The sequence below is a fragment of the Chaetodon trifascialis genome, chromosome 15, assembly GCF_039877785.1.
Source record: "Chaetodon trifascialis isolate fChaTrf1 chromosome 15, fChaTrf1.hap1, whole genome shotgun sequence".
In the NCBI taxonomy this organism is placed as follows: Eukaryota; Metazoa; Chordata; class Actinopteri; order Chaetodontiformes; family Chaetodontidae; genus Chaetodon; species Chaetodon trifascialis.
Window position 1 is genome coordinate 16,944,262 of NC_092070.1, and position 23,749 is coordinate 16,968,010.

The 23,749-nt window shown below is 44.2% G+C and overlaps 1 protein-coding gene across 1 annotated transcript; it reads right to left on the minus strand.

Annotated features, from left to right (window-relative positions):
• Positions 1-753: 753 nt before the first annotated feature.
• On the minus strand, positions 754-23,745 carry LOC139343499 (immunoglobulin lambda-1 light chain-like). The gene is made up of 4 exons (XM_070981195.1): positions 23,706-23,745; positions 23,288-23,613; positions 1,987-2,020; positions 754-1,170 (listed from the first exon to the last, which is right to left on the minus strand). Exons 1-4 carry the CDS (start codon positions 23,743-23,745, stop codon positions 845-847), a joined length of 726 nt encoding a protein of 241 aa, XP_070837296.1. The 3' UTR covers positions 754-844.
• Between the last annotated feature and the right edge of the window lie 4 nt (positions 23,746-23,749).

Sequence of the window (23,749 nt, forward strand, 5' to 3'; positions counted from 1 at the left end):
TCTTGCTCTCTTATCTTCTGTGAAGGGAAAAGTCTTTTCTGTCTCCATTATTGTCTCTGTGGACAATGTCTCCCACTGACCCCAAAATATGACAACATGATGATTTGAAAAAGACTTCCTGCACTTTTATTGTCATAGATTTGTTTCTTTGCTCACTTCTTAAGAAAAGGGATTGAATTGAGTTCCCTCTGGTTTCACAGAGAGCTGACACTTGACCTCTTCATTTACATGCAGCTATAAATAAGCAGAGGAGGCCTGCAGGTGCATCCTGGGAAGGAAGAGAGGGAGGAGCAGAGAGGTGACGCTTCACTGACGGAGGATAAACGTTCCGTTTCATTTGCTCATTTCATCTGATTGTTGTAACGACTGCAAGCAACTAAAACCAAAAAAAGGTGATATTAATCTGTGTTGAGCTTTTATTGCAAATTAACACCTAATAACAATGTAGCTTTCTGAAGAAAACACACTGAAGTAATAATCAGACACAAATATGTCTGTTATCTCTGTGTCCTGGATTCATGAGATGTGAGATGAACACGAGGAGGAAAATAAAATCTCCTGACAGTTACAACATTTTGGTGAACATTATTGTTTTAAATGATGTTTTCAACAAAACAAATAAATACAAACACTTTTGTTGTCCACAGTTTTTGGTATGTTTACTTTTTATTGAATGAGTCTGGACAAACGCAGCAGTTGCAAAGCTGATACAACACCTCCACCTCACTGTCACAACATTTATTACAAGCATGCAGACACATCTTTTCTAACATGTCAACCTTGTCATGAGCAAAGAGCACAAAGAGTAAAGAAGCAGCTTTGAAATGCTCATTCTGCTCCTCTGCTATTCTTGAGTGGGACAGTGGGACTTGTTGATGTCTTTCTCTGAAGTCTGGGAGCCCAAAGACACTTTACATGTGTAAACCTTATCCATGTCCCAGTCTGACGTCTGGATGGCCAGAGAGCTGCTGATTCGGAAAGTCTGGTCTGCTTGCTGAACAGCGGTGCTGGTGGAGATCCCGCTGCTCACTGGACTCCCACCAGACAACCAGCTCACATCTGCAAAAGGCACAGACTGACTGGACAGACAGACCAGAGTGGCTTTGTTGGACTGGAGCTCAGCACGGGACGGAGGGAAGACTGTGAGGACAGGAGGAGGGAGGCTGGAGCCTGAAAATACATGAAGGACATTCATCAAATAACTCCAAATCGAATCACTGATACAAAGCATGACAGCAGCAGATTATTGACCTGTTTTCTTCAACAATACAACAGACACAGTGAAGAAGTGAAGAAGCTTTTTAAATGAGTGAAAACATTTTGAAATCATCACCTAAAATATGAGCACTCTTCCTGTTTCAAACAAAGTCTATCAGTTACAAACTGAGAAATATTTGGATTCATTCAGGATCATTTTTATGTTGAACAAATTCATGAAGTCACTTTCTGTGTCTCACAAATGGCACAACAGTAAATCAGTGGTCATTTAGCTGTTTTGCTGTTGTCTGTCTAATCATCGAGAGAAAAACTATGTTCATTTATATGAAAAAACTCCCTAAACTTGGGAAGATTAGTCAGTAAACATGAATAAACTCAATAATTTAGTGTTGATATGACAGAATAAATTACATTTGACAGATTATTTAGCATTTGGTTTTACAATGATACAAAAGTGTCATCAGTCTTGAAAATATAAAATATATTTTTTACAGATTTTGCCGAAATGTTAAAATTGCTCAGCCATCAAAACACTTCAGAGTATTTGTAGATATCATTGAACATATTTTGATCATTAGCAGATCTTTACTTTGTCCTCAAAGACACAGTCTGGCATCAAAGCAGATGAAAAGAAGTCAAAGTGAAATTCACTCAACAACATGTTTGACTTTCTAAACAGTCAGCCTGATATGAATTGATGATTTTGACTGAATTTGACTCAGAAACAGAGAATCTGTCTTGTTTTGTGATCAGTTAAAAAGTACTTACTTGTCACAGTCAGCTTGGTGCCTTGTCCGAATACCACAGTGATTCAGTTTGTACACATGGCCGTACAAAAACCTCCTGACTCTCACTGATGAGGGGAGTGGAACTGAAACATCCTGTTGAGACCAACTTTCACTGTCAACATCTCATTCACTTCATCAGTCTGCTTCTGCTCACAGACACTGCTGGACTTGAGGACTGATTCTCAGTCTTCTGCTGCATCCTTTTGTTTTCACGCTGGACATGTTCAAAGTCCAGATATCATCAGTCAATTCAGTCCAATGCTAATGAGAAACATCATTCAGACAATGCAGCTGAACTTGGTTGGCTGTTATTGACTGCAGGGATGGGATAACAGTCATTTTCTGTTTAACTTGCTGCAGCCAAAAGTCGTCTTCAAACGATCAGATTTAACCAAAGCAGTTGATATAATGTCAGAGACATAATGACTCACAAAAATGGCTCCTGCTGTACTGAACTTATCAGGCTGTGGATTTTGTCCTGTAACAGTGTTCACCCTGTGTTTTGTTGACGTTGTTGGAGACCCACAGACCCACTGCTGTATGTGCAAATATACTCAATATGTTCTTCTTATGACCTCATTAAAACTCAATATGTAGAAAAGTGAAAGATGTTTTGACACATGGCGACATTTCTGATGTTTGAGGTCAATTAAACGTCAGAGAGGTCAAACTCCCTGTTAGACCTCTTATGAACAGACTGTTATAAAACTGCAATAACATGAACTTCTGGAGACTGATTTGATGTTTGGGAGGTGAAATGCTGCATAAAAAGTGCTGACAGCACCAATCACACAGATGGAGCTGATTCAAATCCATTGTATTTAATCTGGTTTCACAGACGGAGTCTCTGAGACCACAAACAGAAGTGATTCATCATTTCCACTGACTGATCAATACAGATATTGACCACATATATTTATCCCCAACAGTAAGTGTTTATCTTTGTTTATCAGTTGTTGGTGTTTTTTCTGTCTCTTGCAAATGAAAAGAATTAAATGAAAAGCAGAAAACAACAACTGCTAAATCTAATTATTCCTTCAATTTCAGTGTTGAAAGAGATTTGGTAGAAACTGGTCAGGATCAGATTGATGAAACTGGTTTGTCGAAAAGTGTCATGTAGGGTAGTTATCGAGAGCATTCATGTTCATGTGTCAGAGAGTCAGAAAGCAGAAGTAGTTAGTGAGGAGGTTTTTGTCACAGTGTAAATCACTGTGATACGTCCTCTTTAGCAGAGTCGTCCCACGTGTGACAGTAATAGACAGCAGAGTCTCCTGCCTCTGCCCTCTTAATGATGAACTGGTAATCTGTGTTTGATGAGGCTTTAGAGTTGAATCTGTCTGAGGAGAATCCTGTTCCAAAGATGAGTGAACTTCTTTCGTAGTAAAAACCCACAACAAACTGAGGAGCTTCGCCAGGAACCTGTTTGTACCAACTGACATAAGCACCATCATATCTCTGAATGTTGCAGTTGAGAACAACCTCTTGTCCTGGAGAAACTGTGTGGACAGCAGGCGTCTGGGTCAGCACGATCACTGCATCAACATCTGTCAACAAACAGAGAAAAACCCATGAGTGAAAGGTTTGTGTGTGAAAATATGAGCTATGAAAGCAATGAGAAGAATATCTTACATGTTAGAGCAGTGATGAGAGTGCAGAGGGTCCCCAGCATGTTGTCAGTGTGTGCTGTAAACGTCCCTTACTGTCCAGCTGAGAGGTGAGCAGGGTTGGAGTGTGAGGAGAAGAGAGACTGAAGCTTATAAAGACACTGAGGAGAGGAGGAGGAGGAGGAGGAGGAGGAGGAGGAGGAGGAGGAGGAGTTTACATCAGTGTAAATATTCTCAGGGGTGGTACAAATGTTCTTTGTAAGTTGTTGTTTGAGTCAAAAGACAAAAAAGACAAACAAACAAAAAATATCATCTGATCAGTATGTGTTCAGGGGTGGAGCCCCTAACTGCTTTCCTTGCATTTCTACTTGAGAGCAGTCTGTCATTCAGCACACAGAATGAAGTCTTAATATTTGCTAAAATAGTCCTTGACTAAAGTCTCTTAAAAAAAAAAAATTCAATAAATAAAAAACAGTTCACCAGCCACTAGGAGTTCAGGGTCTCGGGAGGAGCCTCTTCTTGCAAAACAGCTGGCCCCGGCTGCATCCGGAGATAAGGCTGTTGGGACCAGTCGTTTTGTGGACAGGTGCAACTCATCACCGCAAATCAGGAGGTGCACTTGTTAACAACAAGAGGGGGGTGGGTGAGGGAGCTGGGGGACAGAGCAGACCCACAACCCAAACACAGGCACGCACACACCCTGTGACATGTGTTTCTGGATTTCAGATTCATGTTTTCTCACAATTGTTTATTACAGTGTTCAGTAACAATCACTCAACAATCGAGATTTTGGTTTTCTGTTGGTCTATTGTACGCACACAGAAATAGACATACAGCTCAGAACAAAGCTGAACAAAGGTAAACATAAATATTTAAGCACGCGCACATACAGGAGAAAAAATGATGTAGAACAATAATGAACATCATCTATAATCATGTTTGACTGTTTCTGTGCATCCCAACAAGAAAACCACAGTGCAGTGGTGCAGAGTGCAAATAGTGGTGGAATAAATATTTGAATGATTAATGAAACAGGTCACTTTATAACCATGAAGAACATGGATATGACAATATGCATGGACAATATAGAACAATCATCACTAACTGTCATGATCTGGTTAATAAGTTTTTGTTTGTTTGTTTGTTTATTTTATTTCCTGTTGCATGTTTTACCTTTTGTGTCCCACTTTACTTTATTTTCCCACGTTTGACTGTCTAATTTTTGTCATCTGTGCCTCATTAATCTTCCTCCCAGTGTATTTCAGTCCTTTTTTCCCCACAGTTTTTCACAGTGTTTTTGGGTTTCATTATCGTTTTCCAGCCTCACACTTTGTGGACTCTATGTCATGTCTCTGTGAATTGCCTTTTGCTTTTGGAGTTGTTGCTTTGGTGTCGACTTCTGCCAGCCTCATTTTCTCCCCGACACATTTATGACATTAGCTGGTGACCAAGTGATTGTTCTCCAAAAGTATTTAATACATTTTGGGTATTTAATCCAATGACTGTAATATTTTGGGTTTGAACCTGCGAGTTTTCAGTGTCCACTGAATGCACACCATGCAGCGCCTGACAGAAGAAGAGGAGGAGAGAAGCGAGTGTTGAATGAGTGTCTTCCACTTTGGATGAAGAAGACTTTTCTGCATGTGAGGAACATGTTTCTGACTGAATTTGAAGAGGATGAGATTGACCCACAGTGCAAAAGACCGGCCAATCAGCAGCCTGCAGGAGGAGAGATATGGGTGTTTGTGAAGCTGAATGGTCTTGTTGTCCAATGAATGAACCACCCTGTATGGCTGCCAGCATGATAAATATGACGTTGACACAGATGGCTGTTACTCATGTGCAGTGACACAAAGTCTGCAAATCCAAAATTAACACAACATTAGAAATGTAAACAGGTTATTGGCACAGATCATTGGTGATATCAAATGTAGACTAGAGGTGTGTATATACAAGTGTGTATAAATTAAACTCACAATGTTCAGTGATTATGTCCATGATATTTCATAATGTCCTGTTATTAAAGCAGCAGAGCTGAAATGGAGCCTGGAGCCACTTCAGGACTCCTCACCCTGATGCTCCAGCAAACAACAGCAAAGGAAACAGCTCTGGCTACCACAGCCTGCGAGAACATCCTCAGCACGGAGCTGCAGACACTGAAAGACCAGAGCCTCCACAGAAAGTAGAGTCAGTTCTTGTGCACAGCCTCCCAGGTTCGTCTAACTCTGGAACGTTTCTACATCCTCCCCCTGGATGGACAGAGGTGTAGTGGGTGTTTTCTGCCTGCTGAAGTCCACCAACAGCTCCTTTGTCTTACTGGAGATGAGGGGCAGCTGGATCAGACCACATTAATCAACAAAGGAGTCACTGCACTCAGACTCTTTCTCCTCACTGATGCAGCTCACAGCGCCAGAGATCAGAGAGTTTCTGCAGACATGCAGCCAGTCTAACATACAGAGGACGACCAGTCAGATAGCCCACAGTGCAGGCCATCAGGTGAGTGTCTACCTGTATCTCCATCAGCCTGCACCCCAGCAAGGCAGGCTGGATGGTCTTGAACACACTGGAAAAATCAAAGAGCATGACTCTCACAGTGCCGCTCAGCCTCTTCAGGTGAGCATAGGTCAGGTGAAGCAGGATAGTCATGAGATCTTCCACTCCTTTGGCTGGTGATGAGATGAGATATTTCACTCAGTTATCACTTCATGTGACAGTGAGTCAGAAAGCAGAAGTATTTAGTGAGGAGGTTTTTGTCACAGTGTAAATCACTGTGATACCCACTCTTTAGCAGAGTCGTCCCATTTTTCACAGTAATAGACAGCAGAGTCTCCTGCCTCTGTCCTCTTAATGATGAACTGGTAATCTGTGTTTGATGAAGCTTTAGAGTTGAATCTGTCTGAGGAGAATCCTGTTCCAAAGCTGAGTGAACTGTCCCCATAGAAAAAACCCACAACATGCTGAGGAGCTTCACCAGGAACCTGTTTGTACCAATTGACATAAGCACGATCATATCTCTGAATGTTGCAGTTGAGAACAACCTCTTGTCCTGGAGAAACTGTGTGGACAGCAGGCGTCTGGGTCAGCACTTTGGCTGCATCAACATCTGTCAACAAACAGAGAAAAATCCATGAGTGAAAGGTTTGTGTGTGAAAATATGAGCTATAAAAGCAATGAGAAGAATATCTTACATGTTAGAGCAGTGATGAGAGTGCAGAGGGTCCCCAGCATGTTGTCAGTGTGTGCTGTAAACGTCCCTTACTGTCCAGCTGAGAGGTGAGCAGGGTTGGAGTGTGAGGAGAAGAGAGACTGAAGCTTATAAAGACACTGAGAAGAGGAGGAGGAGGAGGAGGAGGAGGAGTTTGTATCAGTGTTAATATTCTCAGAGGTGGTGCAAATGTTTTTTTTTAAGGTGCTGTTTGAATCAAAATATGATCACATGATAGATATGTGTATATATATATATGTGTGTGTGTGTGTGTGTGTGTGTGTGTGTGTGTGTGTATATATATATACACACTGATTTTAACACATATACATACATACATACATACATACAAAGCTCCCATATATACCTGCTCAGTACATTCTTTCCTTCTTTCTTTTTTTTAAGGCCTGGAAAAGTAAGCTTTAAAATTCCAGGTCATTCCAGCGTCTTACACTACCCTGTTAAGCTTGCAACTGGGGCTGGGAAGCTAAATAAAATAAAATAAATAAATAAAATAGGGGCATAGTTGCTCTCTTTACGTTGACTTTGGTCTGCTCTGGTGCTAGCGGAGACCCACCCAATATGTCGGTGATGCTGGATTACGCTCCAGCACGTAATGAGCCGTCTACGTATATTATGTCTATGGCTGCCACCGCTGTGCGTTGCCATGGATACAAAATGTAAGGGTACACACATCACTCATGAGAAGCTCTCTTTTCTCGCTGTCTTGTCAGTGCTGTGCCATGTGGCTTCTGTTTTTACAATGTAATCACTTACCATTCATAGTGACAGAGTGACATATGTGTCATTTAACCATGAGTCTTGATACTGCTGTATGCTGTAATTTTAATGCTATGTTTTCAAGATCTGAAAAGTGCTTGAATTGAATAGTTAAGTGTGTACGAACCCTGTAAATAACCCTGACTTAATTCAATAGCCTATTAAAATGTTGTGTTATTAAACATCAGAACCATATTGAGGAGCCAAAGTGTAACAGATGGAGAAATGAAGCATTATTGGTCTAAGCTTTAACAGTCACTAGAGTTGTTGCATCAACTAAAATTCAGTTGCTCTTGTTTTATCCTCCTGTTCTTACCCTCCCTTCTCCATCCAGACAAGGGTGATGTACTGCTGCATAAACATCAGTGTTCCTGTTCTGCTATTATTTTTCAACGATCATGACACCAGACGAGATTTTAGGCTGAGCAGAGAGTCCCTGGCGGTGCTGCTGGAGCTTCTCCACCAGGAAAGGCGACACGGATGGGGTGCCACAATAGAGACCTTGGTCTGTCTCTTCTGGCTGGGGAGTGGGACATCCTCCAGTTGTGGTGGCAAAAGGGTGTTTGGGATGCCTCGCTCGCTCCACTGTTCACCGCATAATCCATTGAGTCACTGAGGAGGTGGTGGCCATTCGCCACAGGGTCATCTACCTCCCCAAGACCACAGAAGGCCTGGCAGCAGTAACTCAGGGGTTTGCAGAGCTGGCAAGACACAGAGCCTTTGGAAAAGCTACTGGAGCAATCGATGGCTGCCATGTGAGGATCAAGCCTCCAAGTGGTCCTGATGGTCACTGTTATCGGAACAGGAAACTGTTTGCTTCAATAATCTTGCAGCACCACCAGGGACTCCTGCTCAGCCTCAACTGTATACATGTTCTCTGTAAATCTGCAAATCTCTGTAAATAGTCATTTCTACTGATCTTTTGTAAATAGTTGTACATTTTAAGAATGCCCACGTGTAAATAGAAATATTCATATTGTATCTTTGTAAATATCTGTAAATATCACAGAAAAAAATAAACTAATTCTGTTGTCACTGAAAAGTAGTTCAAAAGTCTACTTATATTGTAAATAAGAAATGGAATAGAAAATGTAACAAGGTTATAAGAATTTAGAACACAATATTTTTAATTAACAGTTTAAATCTAACAACACAGAACATAATCAAGCAGAAAAAAAAAAAAAAAAAACATCAGCACCTGTCAATCATTTTTTGTCAATCCCATTTTCTGCAGGATTGTTCTAAACATGAGTGAAGCATGACAAAAGGTGAACACACAAGATCACATTATCACAGATATGTACAGATTCACAAAAAGTGACATCAGGACAGACATAAAATTCCCACCCCCACCCAAAAACAACATTCGATGTGATCCAAAGATTATATTTGTTCCTTTATGTAACTTTCACATACAAATACAGTATGTGTAGAGAACAAATGGGCTATTCATTTATGCCTCAACAGTTACCTCCATCCGAGTGTGGCCGTGTTTTTGGCTCCTGTAAACAGATGGTCGTTTTGACCACGGAATTTAATAACCTCCTCCGTCTGCTCCTTGCTCACAAAATGACATGCAAACCATATTTTCTGTTATGTCAACAGACAAAATTATTGTTCGATATAATAACGACAATAACAATAATAATGGTGCTGCTGGTGCTGTTGGTCGCTATTGTTAAAAAAAACAATCGGTGCGCAAAGCATTTTGGGATATGTGAGGCTGCGAAGGATAGTAGCGATGCATCCTCCGAAAACAGGGAAAAGGAGGACTTTGGACGAATTGGGACAGCCTTCGCGCAGCTCTATGATGTAATCGGCCTTCAAATGCATCCTCCGAAGGATGCAGCCCCTGAGGGACACAGCCGTTGTTTCTCTGTGTTTGTCTGTGGATGTGTTGTGGTCGTAGCTCTCCTCTGCTCCTCACTTCCTGATTGCTGTTCAGCAGACACACCTGCTCCAAGCCGCTCACCTGCAGCCCGTCAACTCATCAACCCTGCACAACATCAACCCTGGTTCTTCAGCCACTCGTCTCCAGATCCTTCAGTTTGCTAAAGCTGCGGCCAAGTCAAGCTCTAGTTCTGTGATTGCTCGTGTTGTTTGTATCTGTGATTAATCCTGTGTTAATCTGTGTTCAGGTTCACTCATTCTCTGTGATTTCTGTCTGTCTGTCCTGCTCAGCATCTCACCAGTCCACTCTCCAGCCAACAGCTCAGCTCTCTGTGCCTGCTGTGCTTCTCCCTGCTCTGCTGTTCAGCTCTGCTCTGTCCACTGTCTGCCAGCCATTCACTCACCTGACACACTGCACCGTAAACTCCATCTTAGCTCACCATCAATCCATCTCACCTTTCCCAATTCCTACGTAAACTGTGTTGAACCATCATCAGTATTTGTTTGAGTGTTGCTTTCATTATTCATGTTGGTGGAGTGTTTTTAATGGTGCATTGCTTCAATGCGTTTTTGTTTTGTATTTCATTGTAAAAGTATGAAGGCAAAAATACTCATAAATATGTACATTAATCAATTCTTGTGGAAAAAAAATAAGAGCATCTAAATGGTCGAATAAAACTTATCGCACATGGTGAGATGTTACACTGAGCCTGATTGTGGCTCTATTATCAGTGGACATGTGTCAGAGAGTCAGAAAGCAGAAGTAGTTAGTGAGGAGGTTTTTGTCACAGTGTAAATCACTGTGATACCTCCTCCTTAGCAGAGCTGTCATATGTTTGACAGTAGTAGACTGCTGAGTCTCCCTCCTCCACATTGTTGATGATCAAACGATAATATGATTGTGACTGATGAGTAGATGTGAACTTTGGAGACGAGAAACCAGAGCCATAGGTGGGAGAACTAAAGCTGTGATAAAAATATAAAACAAACTGAGGAACTCCTCCTGGAATCTGTTTGTACCAACTAGCAACACTGGTAGTCACAGTGCCCAGGTTACAGTCCATGGTGGCTGTCTCTCCTGTCCTCAGCGTCACAACAGGAGGCTTCTGTGTCACCACCGTCACACCACTCACACCTGGAAACAACAAGATGACATGAAGTCAAGAGAAACACACAGACTGATGAATCCAACATGAGCTGAAAGCTGCAGTAAGTCAGCCTCCTTACATGTTAGAGCAGTGATGAGAGTGCAGAGGGTCCCCAGCATGTTGTCAGTGTGTGCTGTAAACGTCCCTTACTGTCCAGCTGAGAGGTGAGCAGGGTTGGAGTGTGAGGAGAAGAGAGACTGAAGCTTATAAAGACACTGAGGAGACGAGGAGGAGGAGGAGGAGGAGGAGGAGGAGGAGGAGAGGAGGAGGAGGAGGAGTTTACATCAGTGTTAATATTCTCAGGGGTGGTACAAATGTTCTTTTTAAGGTGTTTGAGTCAAAAGACCAAAAAGAAATGTGATCACATGATAAATACGATGTTGCTGGATTTCAGATTGATGGTTTTTCACACTTGCTTTTTACACTATGAGCAGTAAACAGTGTTCAGTAACAATCAAAATCAGATTTAATGGCCAAGTATGTTTACACACACTAGGAATTTGGTTTTCCGTTGCTCTCAGTGTACGTATACAAAAATAGACAAACAGCTCAGAGCAAAGCTGACCAGAGGTCAACATAAACATTTAACTTTACGTACATGCAAGAGAGAAAATTATGTAAAACAACAATGAACATCAAAAAATGTCTGGAGAACAAATAGTGCTGAATAAGTATTTCACGATTAAAGTAATAGGTTACTTTTCACCATGAAGAGATTATATGCATGCATACATGTGTATATCCAGCATGCTGATGACTCGTGACTGCTCTCCCAAATATGACTCCATTTATATGATCAAGATATTATGGACGGCATGAAACTGATGAGCCTCATCAGCAGAGATGATGGGACAAGACACAGAGGGAGGAGGAGCAGCTGGCACTGCGACATCAAGAAAACAACATCGCTAAGACCTTCTTCTTCTTCTTCTTCTTCTTCTTCTTCTTCTTCTTCTTCTTATTATTATTATTATTATTATTCTTATTATTATTATTATTGCCCTTCTCAGATGATCATATATTCACTGTTCTCAGGCATGGTTTCTTTGTTGACATTGTCAGGGGCTGTCAATGAAGATATTAGCTGTTCTCATCAGATCCTCACATCCAGTCTTTACACATCTTCACTTTCATCATTTCATCATCATCATCAGCTTGTCAATCAACGGACTCATCTGCCATCAACAGTGTCTGGACTCCATGGGGCGATTCATCTTGCTGCTGCTCAGATCGATGTGTGTAAATTGCTTGTAACTGAGATCTGTGAAATATTTTTACATTATTATTGTTTTCAAATCAATGTTGCTGATGCGCTTCACCTGCAAACATTTGATCAATGAAGAAAAGATGAACACCGCAAAAGAGCTGAAGTCTGACTTGGAAAACCTTGGGACACTGCTGTTGCTGGCATTAAAATCTAAATGAGGATGTCATGATCAGACCACAATGAAATTTCTCTATTTCAACATTTCATATTTTGTGTTATTTTCAATAAAATGTGGGATTTTGAATATTCATCACATTCTGCTTCTATACATGTTTCACACAGGGGCCCAACATTTTTGAAATCGCACACTGGGTTTGAGTCTATTATCAGTGGACATGTGTCAGAGAGTCAGAAAGCAGAAGTAGTTAGTGAGGAGGTTTTTGTCACAGTGTAAATCACTGTGATACAGCTGCAGCAGCAGAGCTGTCATATGTTTGACAGTAATAGACAGCAGAGTCTCCTGCCTCTGCCCTCTTAATGATGAACTGGTAATCTGTCTTTGATGAGGCTTTAGAGTTGAATCTGTCTGAGGAGAATCCTGTTCCAAACTCGGGTGAACTGCTCCCGTAGGAAAATCTCAGAACATACTGAGGAGCTTCACCAGGAACCTGTTTGTACCAACTGACATAATATCCATCATATCTCTGAATGTTGCAGCTGAGAACAACCTCTTGTCCTGGAGAAACTGTGTGGACAGCAGGCGTCTGGGTCAGCACGATCACTGCATCAACATCTGTCAACAAACAGAGAAAAATCCACGAGTGAAAGGTTTGTGTGTGAAAATATGAGCTATAAAATCAATGAGAAGAATATCTTACATGTTAGAGCAGTGATGAGAGTGCAGAGGGTCCCCAGCATGTTGTCAGTGTGTGCTGTAAACGTCCCTTACTGTCCAGCTGAGAGGTGAGCAGGGTTGGAGTGTGAGGAGAAGAGAGACTGAAGCTTATAAAGACACTGAGGAGAGGAGGAGGAGGAGGAGGAGGAGGAGGAGGAGGAGGAGGAGGAGGAGGAGGAGGGGTGTTAATATTCTCAGGGGTGGTACAAATGTTCTTTTTAAGGTGTTTGAGTCAAAAGACCAAAAAAAAATGTGATCACATGATAAATACGATGTTGCTGGATTTCAGATTGATGGTTTTTCACACTTGCTTTTTACACTATGAGCAGTAAACAGTGTTCAGTAACAATCAGAATCAGCTTTAATGGCCAAGTATGTTTACACACACTAGGAATTTGGTTTTCCGTTGCTCTCAGTGTACTTATACAAAAATAGACAAACAGCTCAGAGCAAAGCTGACCAGAGGTCAACATAAACATTTAACTTTACGTACATGCAAGAGAGAAAATTATATAAAACAACAATGAACATCAAAAAATTTCTGGAGAACAAATAGTGCTGAATAAGTATTTCATGATTAAAGTAATAGGTTACTTTTCACCATGAAGAGATTATATGCATGCATACATGTGTATATCCAGCATGCTGATGACTCGTAACTGCTCTCCCAAATATGACTCCATTTATATGATCAAGATATTATGGACGGCATGAAACTGATGAGCCTCATCAGCAGAGATGATGGGACAAGACACAGAGGGAGGAGGAGCAGCTGGCACTGCGACATCAAGAAAACAACATCGCTAAGACCTTCTTCTTCTTCTTCTTCTTCTTCTTATTATTATTATTATTATTATTATTATTGCCCTTCTCAGACGATCATATATTCACTGTTCTCAGGCATGGTTTCTTTGTTGACATTGTCAGGGGCTGTCAATGAAGATATCAGCTGTTCTCATCAGATCCTCACATCCAGTCTTTACACATCTTCACTTTCATCATTTCATCATCGTCATCAGCTTGTCAATCAACGGACTCATCTGCCATCAACAGTGTCTGGACTCCATGGGGCGATTCATCTTGCTGCTGCTCAGATCGATGTGTGTAAATTGCTTGTAACTGAGATCTGTGAAATATTTTTACATTATTATTGTTTTCAAATGAATGTTGCTGATGCGCTTCACCTGCAAACATTTGATCAATGAAGAAAAGATGAACACCACAAAAGAGCTGAAGTCTGACTTGGAAAACCTTGGGACACTGCTGTTGCTGGCATTAAAATCTAAATGAGGATGTCATGATCAGACCACAATGAAATTTCTCTGTTTCAACATTTCATATTTTGTGTTATTTTCTGTCAGGCCCGAACTCAAAACAGGACTCAGGAGCAGAGAATGACAGTGAGCAGACTTTTATTGAGTCAAGACAACCTCAATGCAGAGCAAACAAAGGGGCTATGAAACCTGATCTATGAGAATTCTTGACTACTCTAGTGAAAACAAAAAACACTCCAAAGGAGGAAAATATCTCAAACACGGATCTATTAAAATTATCAAAATCAAAATCACTCACAGAGAGGAAAATCAAAAGGCTACAAAACTTTAAACTAAAGTCTCTCCGAATGGAGAATGAGCTAACAAAGAAATAGAAAGAACAGGACAGAAACAAAAAACTCTCCTAAAAGATGGAGGCTAGACTCACTACAACTATGAACTATATGAACTAAAAATCACTCCTAAGGGAGGCAAACCAAAAAAGCAAATTACTCAGAAGACTATAAATGCTAAACTAAACTACAGAAGTTACAACAAAAAATCACTCTGACGAGGAAACAAGACTTACAAGTACAGACTGTGGCTGTGAGCTATGATGCAGGCTTTGGTGATCGGACATAAGACGAAACACTTCGGCACAGGACAAAGGGAGACGCAGACTATTTAAACACATGAGGGTAATGGGGAACAGGTGGACACAATCAGGAATCAGGGATGACGAACAGGTGACACAAGAGGAAGGGCAAGTGATCTGAAACGAGAGGAGAGTTAGACTTTCAAAATAAAACAGGAAATGACAAGACAATAACCCAAGACAGGACGACCTCACCGCAGTGTGACAGTACCCCCCCCCCAAGGGCCGACTCCTGACGGCCCAGGAAGTTCAGGATGGTCCCTGACAAAGTCGTCTATGAGGGACCGGTCCAGTATGAAGCGGGACGGGACCCACTGACGCTCCTCTGGGCCATAACCCTCCCAGTCAACCAGGTACTGCTTGCCCCGACCCCGGGTGCGCACTGCCAGCAACCTCTTGACCTTGTAGACAGGACCCCCGTCTATAACTTCCGGAGGAGGAGGGGGCGGGGGGGCCGGGACCATGGAACTGTCCTTGACTGGTTTGACCTGGCTTACGTGGAACGTGGGGTGGACACGGAGAGACCGGGGCAGACGCAGGCGAACTGCTGCAGGACCAATAACCTTAGTGATGGGGAATGGCCCCACGAAGCGTGGTGCCAATTTCCTCGAGGTGGTTCGGAGGTGAAGGTTCTTGGCTGAGAGCCACACTCTCTGGCCTGGCTGGTATGCAGGAGCGGGCCGTCTTCTCCGGTCCGCGGCCTTTTTGACCCGGTCTCCCTGGCGGATAAGGAGCTGCCGGGCGGCCGCCCAGATTCGTCGGCAACGGCGGATCATGGCATGGGCGGAAGGCACCGACACTTCAGGTTCCTGGTCCGCGAAGACAGGAGGCTCGTAACCATACGCACATTTGAAGGGTGAAAAACCTGTGGCTGAGGTGGGCAGGGAGTTGTGGGCATACTCGACCCAGACCAGGTGTTTGCTCCATGTTGAGGGGTTCTGGGACACCAAACATCGGAGGCCGGTTTCCAACTGCTGGTTGATGCGTTCGGTCTGGCCGTTGGCCTCCGGGTGATAGCCTGAGGTGAGACTAGCCGTGGCCCCGATGAGACGACAAAACTCCTTCCAGAAACGTGACACAAACTGGGGCCCCCGGTCAGAAACAATGTCCCTAGGAAATCCGTGGACTCTGAAGACATGGTTAATCATAATCTCAGCCGTTTCTTTGGCTGTGGGCAATTTGGGCAAGGCTATGAATCTAGTCATTTTGGAAAATCTGTCTACCACCGTAAGAACCGTGGTGTTACCTTGGGAGACCGGGAGCCCCGTGACGAAGTCCATGGAGATTTCGGCCCATGGTCTGGAGGGGATGGGCAGCGGCTGAAGAAGTCCCATACGTGGCCTGGAGGACGTCTCATTCCTGGCACAGACCGAACAAGCCTCGACGTACTCCCGGACCTCCCGTTCCATGGATGACCACCAGAACCTCCGGGAGATGGCATACATGGTGCGCCGTACCCCCGGATGACAGGAAAGCAGCGAGGTGTGAGCCCAGTGGATCACCTGTGGGCGCAGCTCAGCCGGGACAAACAATCGATTCTCGGGACACCCACTAGGTGGCAGGCTCTCACCGTTTGCATGCTTAACCTCATTTTCTATCTGCCAAGTCACCGCTCCAACCACACAGGTCCGTGGAAGGATTGGCTCTGGTTCTTTGGCAACAGGTTCGGGGTCGTAGATTCGTGACAGGGCATCGGGCTTGACATTCTGGGACCCCGGCCTGTAAGAAAGAGAGAAGGAGAAGCGGTTAAAAAAGAGTCCCCACCTGGCCTGGCGAGAATTCAGTCTCTTGGCTTTACGTATGTATTCCAAGTTCTTATGATCGGTCCAGACAATAAACGGATGTTCCGCCCCCTCAAGCCAGTGTCTCCACTCTTCCAAGGCCAGCTTGACCGCCAGCAGCTCCCGGTCGCCGACGTCATAGTTCCGCTCCGCCCTGGACAGGCGCCGCGAAAAGAAGGCGCAGGGATGCACCTTCCCGTCCTGTTCCGACCGCTGGGACAGGACTGCCCCAACCCCTTCATTGGAGGCGTCCACCTCGACCACAAACTGCCGCAGAGGATCAGGCATCGTGAGAATGGGAGCCGTGGTGAAGCGGGTCTTGAGGTGCTGAAAGGCTGCCTCTGCCTCCGGAGTCCAGAGGAATGGCTGCTTCGTGGAGGTGAGTGCATGGAGCGGAGCCGCTATAGCACTGAAGTGTCTGATAAACCGCCTGTAAAAGTTAGCAAAGCCGAGGAACTGCTGGACTTTTTTGCGGCTATCAGGCGTGGGCCACTTGGCCACAGCGCTCACTTTAGCCGGATCCATCTGCACCCTTCCAGGGGCTACAATGAAGCCCAGGAAGGAGACGGTGTCGGCATGAAACTCACTTTTTTCTGCTTTCACATAGAGCTTATTCTCCAACAACCGTTGGAGGACCTGGGATACATGGTTTCTGTGAGTTTCTAGATCTGGTGAGTAAATGAGAATGTCATCCAAATACACATACACAAACCGGTCTAAAAAATCCCGGAGCACCTCATTTATCATAGTCTGGAATACAGCTGGGGCATTAGTGAGACCGAAAGGCATGACTAAGTACTCGTAGTGGCCGCTAGGAGTATTAAATCCTGTTTTCCATTCATCCCCCTCTCTGATCCTGATTAAATGATAGGCATTGCGTAAATCTAGCTTGGTAAATACCTTAGCCTGCTGCAGCTGGTCGAAAACAGACGTCATCAGGGGCAGGGGATAGCGATTTTTGACGGTGATGGCGTTTAGGGGGCTGTAGTCGATGCAGGGCCTGAGAGATCCGTCCTTTTTCCCCACAAAAAAGAATCCGGCCCCAGCTGCTGACGAGGAAGGACGAATAAGCCCCGCCCTCAATGATGACTCTATGTAATCTTTCATGGCTGCTTTCTCTGGCCCGGAGATGGAGTACAACCGGCCCTTGGGTATGGGGGAGCCAGGAATCAAGTCTATGGCGCAGTCGTAGGGCCGGTGTGGGGGAAGTGACAAGGCCTTGCTTTTGTTAAAAACCTCTCGGAGGTGGTGGTAGCAGGAAGGCACGGAGCTCAGGTCAGAGGTTTCAGAGTCTGTGGCAGAGGTGACAGAGAAGTGATTAATAGCAGTCATGTTATTCCCCTGGACCGGAACCGGTTTGCGGTGGTCCACACAATCCTCCCCCCATCCCATAATAGCCCCTGTTATCCAGTTCACGTGGGGGTTGTGTTGACATAACCAAGGGTAGCCTAAAACCAGAGACTGAGAGGGTGAAGTAACCAAGTAAAAGGTCAGGAGTTCCCAATGCCCCTGGATCTGCAGATCCAGTGGTTCCGTGGCGTGAGTGATCAAAAACAGTTTTTTTCCGTTGAGAGCCCTGGCTTTGATGGGGCTGGCCAGGGGGTTCGATTTTAACCCCAATGTCTCCGCCAGCCCCCAGTCAATTAAGCTCTCATCGGCCCCAGAGTCTATGAGTGCCTCAATGTCCATAGTGATGGCATGGTGCGTTACCTTAACAGGCGTCAGGCTGCGCGGAGCGCGGTCCGTGGCTGGGGGTTGACTCACCTCCTGGATCTTTTTGGCCGGACAGGTAGCGACGAGGTGATTAGATTTGCCGCAGTAAAAGCAGCTGCCTTCCTGCTGGCGTCGTCGTCGCTCCTCTGGTGTCAGCCGTGTCCTGCCAAGCTGCATGGGCTCCTCTTCCCTCGAACCGCTGCTCCGTGGTTGCCGGAGCTCACGAACCCGGTTGTCAGTCCGGATGGCAAGCGAGATGAGTGAATCCAGGTCCGCAGGCAAATCCAGGGGCAACAGCAGCTCCTGGATATGAGTCGCCAGCCCCTTCAGGAAGACATCGTACAGGGCGGTGTTATTCCACCCACTCTCCGCCGCCAGGGTGCGAAAGCGAATAGCATAGTCGCACACCGAGTCCCGGCCCTGTGTCACTCTGCTCAACTCCCTGGCCTTTTCCCTGTCAGTCGACACAGGATCGAAAGTCATCATGAGAGCAGTTTTGAAGTCTGTAAAAGAGGAGCAAAGCGGAGAGTCTCGAGCCCACTCAGCGGCGGCCCAAGCTTTGGCTCTCCCTGTCAGGTAGGAAATCATGAATGCAATTTTAGACTTGTCTGTGATGAATGCGTGCGGGAGCTGTTCAAAATGTATGGAACAATCAATAAGGAAAGCCCTGCATTGTCCTGGTTCCCCCGAGTATCGCTCCGGGGAAGCCAACTTGATTCCCATCCCGGCCACGCCCTGGGACGCGGCCGCAGCAGGAGCTGGGGGTTCCGGCGCCGCTGATGGTGGGGCTGTCTGCCGCAGGTGGTCCGTCAGCTCCCTCACCTGGGCCGAAAGCTGGCCAAGCTGACCCACCATCGCCGTCTGGAACTCCTCCTGACGAGAGATGCGGGCTTCCTGAGCCTGTAACGTGGCCGCCCACCGGCCAGCCTCTGCTGAGTCCATACTGGCCGAAGTGTACTGTCAGGCCCGAACTCAAAACAGGACTCAGGAGCAGAGAATGACAGTGAGCAGACTTTTATTGAGTCAAGACAACCTCAATGCAGAGCAAACAAAGGGGCTATGAAACCTGATCTATGAGAATTCTTGACTACTCTAGTGAAAACAAAAAACACTCCAAAGGAGGAAAATATCTCAAACACGGATCTATTAAAATTATCAAAATCAAAATCACTCACAGAGAGGAAAATCAAAAGGCTACAAAACTTTAAACTAAAGTCTCTCCGAATGGAGAATGAGCTAACAAAGAAATAGAAAGAACAGGACAGAAACAAAAAACTCTCCTAAAAGATGGAGGCTAGACTCACTACAACTATGAACTATATGAACTAAAAATCACTCCTAAGGGAGGCAAACCAAAAAAGCAAATTACTCAGAAGACTATAAATGCTAAACTAAACTACAGAAGTTACAACAAAAAATCACTCTGACGAGGAAACAAGACTTACAAGTACAGACTGTGGCTGTGAGCTATGATGCAGGCTTTGGTGATCGGACATAAGACGAAACACTTCGGCACAGGACAAAGGGAGACGCAGACTATTTAAACACATGAGGGTAATGGGGAACAGGTGGACACAATCAGGAATCAGGGATGACGAACAGGTGACACAAGAGGAAGGGCAAGTGATCTGAAACGAGAGGAGAGTTAGACTTTCAAAATAAAACAGGAAATGACAAGACAATAACCCAAGACAGGACGACCTCACCGCAGTGTGACATTTTCAATAAAATGTGGGATTTTGAATATTCATCACATTCTGCTTCTATACATGTTTCACACAGGGGCCCAACATTTTTGAAATCGCACACTGGGTTTGTTTGAGTCTATTATCAGTTGAAATGTGTCAGAGACTCAAAAAGTTTTCAGTGAGGAGGTTTTTGTCACAGTGTAAATCACTGTGATACAGCTGCAGAAGCAGAGCTGTCCCATGTGTTACAGTAATAGACAGCAGAGTCTCCTGCCTCTGCCCTCTTAATGATGAACTGGTAATCTGTGTTTGATGAGGCTTTAGAGTTGAATCTGTCTGAGGAGAATCCTGTTCCAAAGCTGAGTGAACTGCTCCCGTAGGAAAATCTCAGAACATACTGAGGAGCTTCACCAGGAACCTGTTTGTACCAACTGACAACGTATCCATCATATCTCTGAATGTTGCAGTTGAGAACAACCTCTTGTCCTGGAGAAACTGTGTGGACAGCAGGCGTCTGGGTCAGCACGATCACTGCATCAACATCTGTCAACAAAGAGAGAAAAATCCATGAGTGAAAGGTTTGTGTGTGAAAATATGAGCTATAAAAGCAATGAGAAGAATATCTTACATGTTAGAGCAGTGATGAGAGTGCAGAGGGTCCCCAGCATGTTGTCAGTGTGTGCTGTAAACGTCCCTTACTGTCCAGCTGAGAGGTGAGCAGGGTTGGAGTGTGAGGAGAAGAGAGACTGAAGCTTATAAAGACACTGAGGAGAGGAGAAGAGGAGGAGGAGGAGGAGGAGGAGGAGGAGGAGGAGGAGGAGGAGGAGGAGGAGGAGGAGGAGGAGTGTTAATATTCTCAGTGGTGGTACAAATGTTCTTTTTAAGGATCTGTTCAAGTCAAAAGACTTAAAAAACATAATCACATGATAAATATGATGTTGCTGGATTTTAGATTATTTATAAATCCTGATTTACATTTGTGAATCCTTCTGTGAGCACTCGTTAATACTGAGACTGATCGGACTAAATCCAACAGAAATAACATATATGCAGGACCCCAGCCTCTGCAGCCATCGTCACGTTCAGTTATTCCTGGTGTTTCCTGTGTTTTCTCCCTGACCTCGTGTCTCCTGTGCTCCCCTCTTTGTTTCTCTGTGTGTTTGTCTGTGGATGTGTTGTGGTCGTAGCTCTCCTCTGCTCCTCACTTCCTGATTGCTGTTCAGCAGACACACCTGCTCCAAGCAGCTCACCTGCAGCCCGTCAGAGCTCCAGCTTAGCCCTAAGTAAACACTTTTATTTTACATTAAGTATTATGGCTTTATTTCTTTAAAACCACAATGTTACCAGTCATGTCATGAATAAAACCACACAAGGTTTTATTCTGGATGAAGCTGGAATGTTTTTGCTGGTTCAGATCATAATATATTATTATATTATTAATAATATTCTGATTGTGAGGGAATGAATGCAAAATATTAATAAATGTATACTTTTGTTAAATTTTGGGCAAAGAAAACTAAATTCTTTACATTTTTGAAAACAAATGATTGGACATGGTGGGATGTTACAGTGAGCTTGTTTGTGGCTCTATTATCAGTGGACATGTGTCAGAGAGTCAGAAAGCAGAAGTAGTTAGTGAGGAGGTTTTTGTCACAGTGTAAATCACTGTGATACGAACTCTTTAGCAGAGCTGTCATATGTTTGACAGTAATAGACAGCAGAGTCTCCTGCCTCTGCCCTCTTAATGATGAACTGGTAATCTGTGTTTGATGAGGCTTTAGAGTTGAATCTGTCTGAGGAGAATCCTGTTCCAAAGCTGGGTGAACTGTGACTGTGGTAAAATCTCAGAACATACTGAGGAGCTTCACCAGGAACCTGTTTGTACCAACTGACATATTGGTTATCATCTCTCTGAATGTTGCAGTTGAGAACAACCTCTTGTCCTGGAGAAACTGTGTGGACAGCAGGCGTCTGGGTCAGCACTTTGGCTGCATCAACATCTGTCAACAAACAGAGAAAAATGCATGAGTGAAAGGTTTGTGTGTGAAAATATGAGCTATAAAAGCAATGAGAAGAATATCTTACATGTTAGAGCAGTGATGAGAGTGCAGAGGGTCCCCAGCATGTTGTCAGTGTGTGCTGTAAACGTCCCTTACTGTCCAGCTGAGAGGTGAGCAGGGTTGGAGTGTGAGGAGAAGAGAGACTGAAGCTTATAAAGACACTGAGGAGAGGAGGAGGAGGAGGAGGAGGAGGAGAAGAGGAGGAGGAGGAGGAGGAGGAGGAGGAGGAGGAGGAGGAGTTGATACCAGTGTTCATATTCTCAGGTGGTACAAATGTTTTTTTTAAGGTGCTGTTTGAGTCAAAAGACCAAAACAATTTGATCACATCATGAATTTGATGCTGGATTTCAGATTGATGGTTTCTCACAGTTGTTTATGACAGTATGAGCAGTAAACAGTGTTCAGTAACAATCATGTTTACACACTCAAGGAATGTGGTTTTCTGTTGCTCTCAATGTACGTACACAGAAATAGACACAATGCTCAGAGTAATGACAACAAAGTTTTTAAAATCACAATGTTGCCGGTCCACCAGACCCCTGAAACATTTGGTGAATAAAGAAAATATAAACACAGCACCAGGTGTGAATCTTGATTTGTAAAGAACGAAGAACAGAAAAAGCAAATTTATTCTGTGTGAAGATGGAATGGTTTTACTGGTTCACTTCTCCAATAAGTATTTTATTATTATTATTATTTTATTGTCAAAGAATGAATGCAAAACACTTATAAATGTGTACCTTTGTCAATTCGTGGGGAAAGAAAACAAAATTATTTTCATTATTTACACCATTGGACGTGGTGGGATGTTCCACTGAGCTTGTTTGTGGCTCTATTAGAAAGAAAGAAAGAAAGAAAGAAAGAAAGAAAGAAAGAAAGAAAGAAAGAAAGAAAGAAAGAAAGAAAGAAAGAAAGAAATCCCTTCATTTGTCACACACCACAACATGCTACACACATGCCATGCATTGGTGAAATTCTTCCTCCGCTTTTGACCCATTCTGGTGGTCCTTCCTCTGCGGCAGACCAGGCCAGGAGCGGTGGGCTGCCAGCCGACCGGTGCCTGGGGACCCAGTTTCCTTCTCGTCACCTTTGGTCAGGTGGTGATCTTCTTGCATGTTTTTTAGAGGGGGGTTTCATTTTATGTAGGATCCCCCAGCAGAACATGCAAACTCCACACTGAAAGGCCGCTTTCCTCGAGATAAGGGGCAGCAGGCACCGAAGCCATGGTGGAGGACAGGTCCTCAACACCCACAGTGCCCCAGGTGGGAATCGAACCCGGGACATTTTAGCTGTGAGGAAACAGTGTCACCACTGTGCATTATCAGTGGACACGTGTCAGAAACTCAAAAAGCAGAAGTATTTAGTGAGGAGGTTTTTGTCACAGTGTAAATCACTGTGATACGTCCTCCTTAGCAGAGTTGTCCCATGTGTGACAGTAATAGACTGCTGAGTCTCCCTCCTCCACATTGCTGATGATCAAACGATAATCTGATGTTGACTGATGAGTAGATGTGAACTTTGGAGACGAGAAACCAGAGCCATAGTTTGGAGAGCTTGAGCTGTGATAAAACCTCAGTACAAACTGAGGAACTCCTCCTGGAATCTGTTTGTACCAGCGAGCAGAACTGTCAGTCACAGTGCCCAGGTTACAGTCCATGGTGGCTGTCTCTCCTGTCCACAGCGTCACAACAGGAGGCTTCTGTGTCACCACCGTCACACCACTCACACCTGGAAACAACAAGATGACATGAAGTCAAGAGAAACACACAGACTGATGAATCCAACATGAGCTCAAAGCTGCAGTAAGTCAGCCTCCTTACATGTTAGAGCAGTGATGAGAGTGCAGAGGGTCCCCAGCATGTTG

What these genes read in the sequence shown, in the direction of transcription:
- LOC139343499 (XM_070981195.1), bottom strand. Translation starts at nt 23,745, where the DNA reads ATGCTGGGGACCCTCTGCACTCTCATCACTGCTCTAACAT. An exon ending in ACAACTCTGCTAAGGAGGAC is followed by an intron (nt 2,021 to 23,287) that starts GTATCACAGTGA and finishes TGAATCACTGTG; the next exon opens with GTATTCGGACAAGGCACCAA. An exon ending in CACCAAGCTGACTGTGACAA is followed by an intron (nt 1,171 to 1,986) that starts GTAAGTACTTTT and finishes ATGTATTTTCAG; the next exon opens with GCTCCAGCCTCCCTCCTCCT.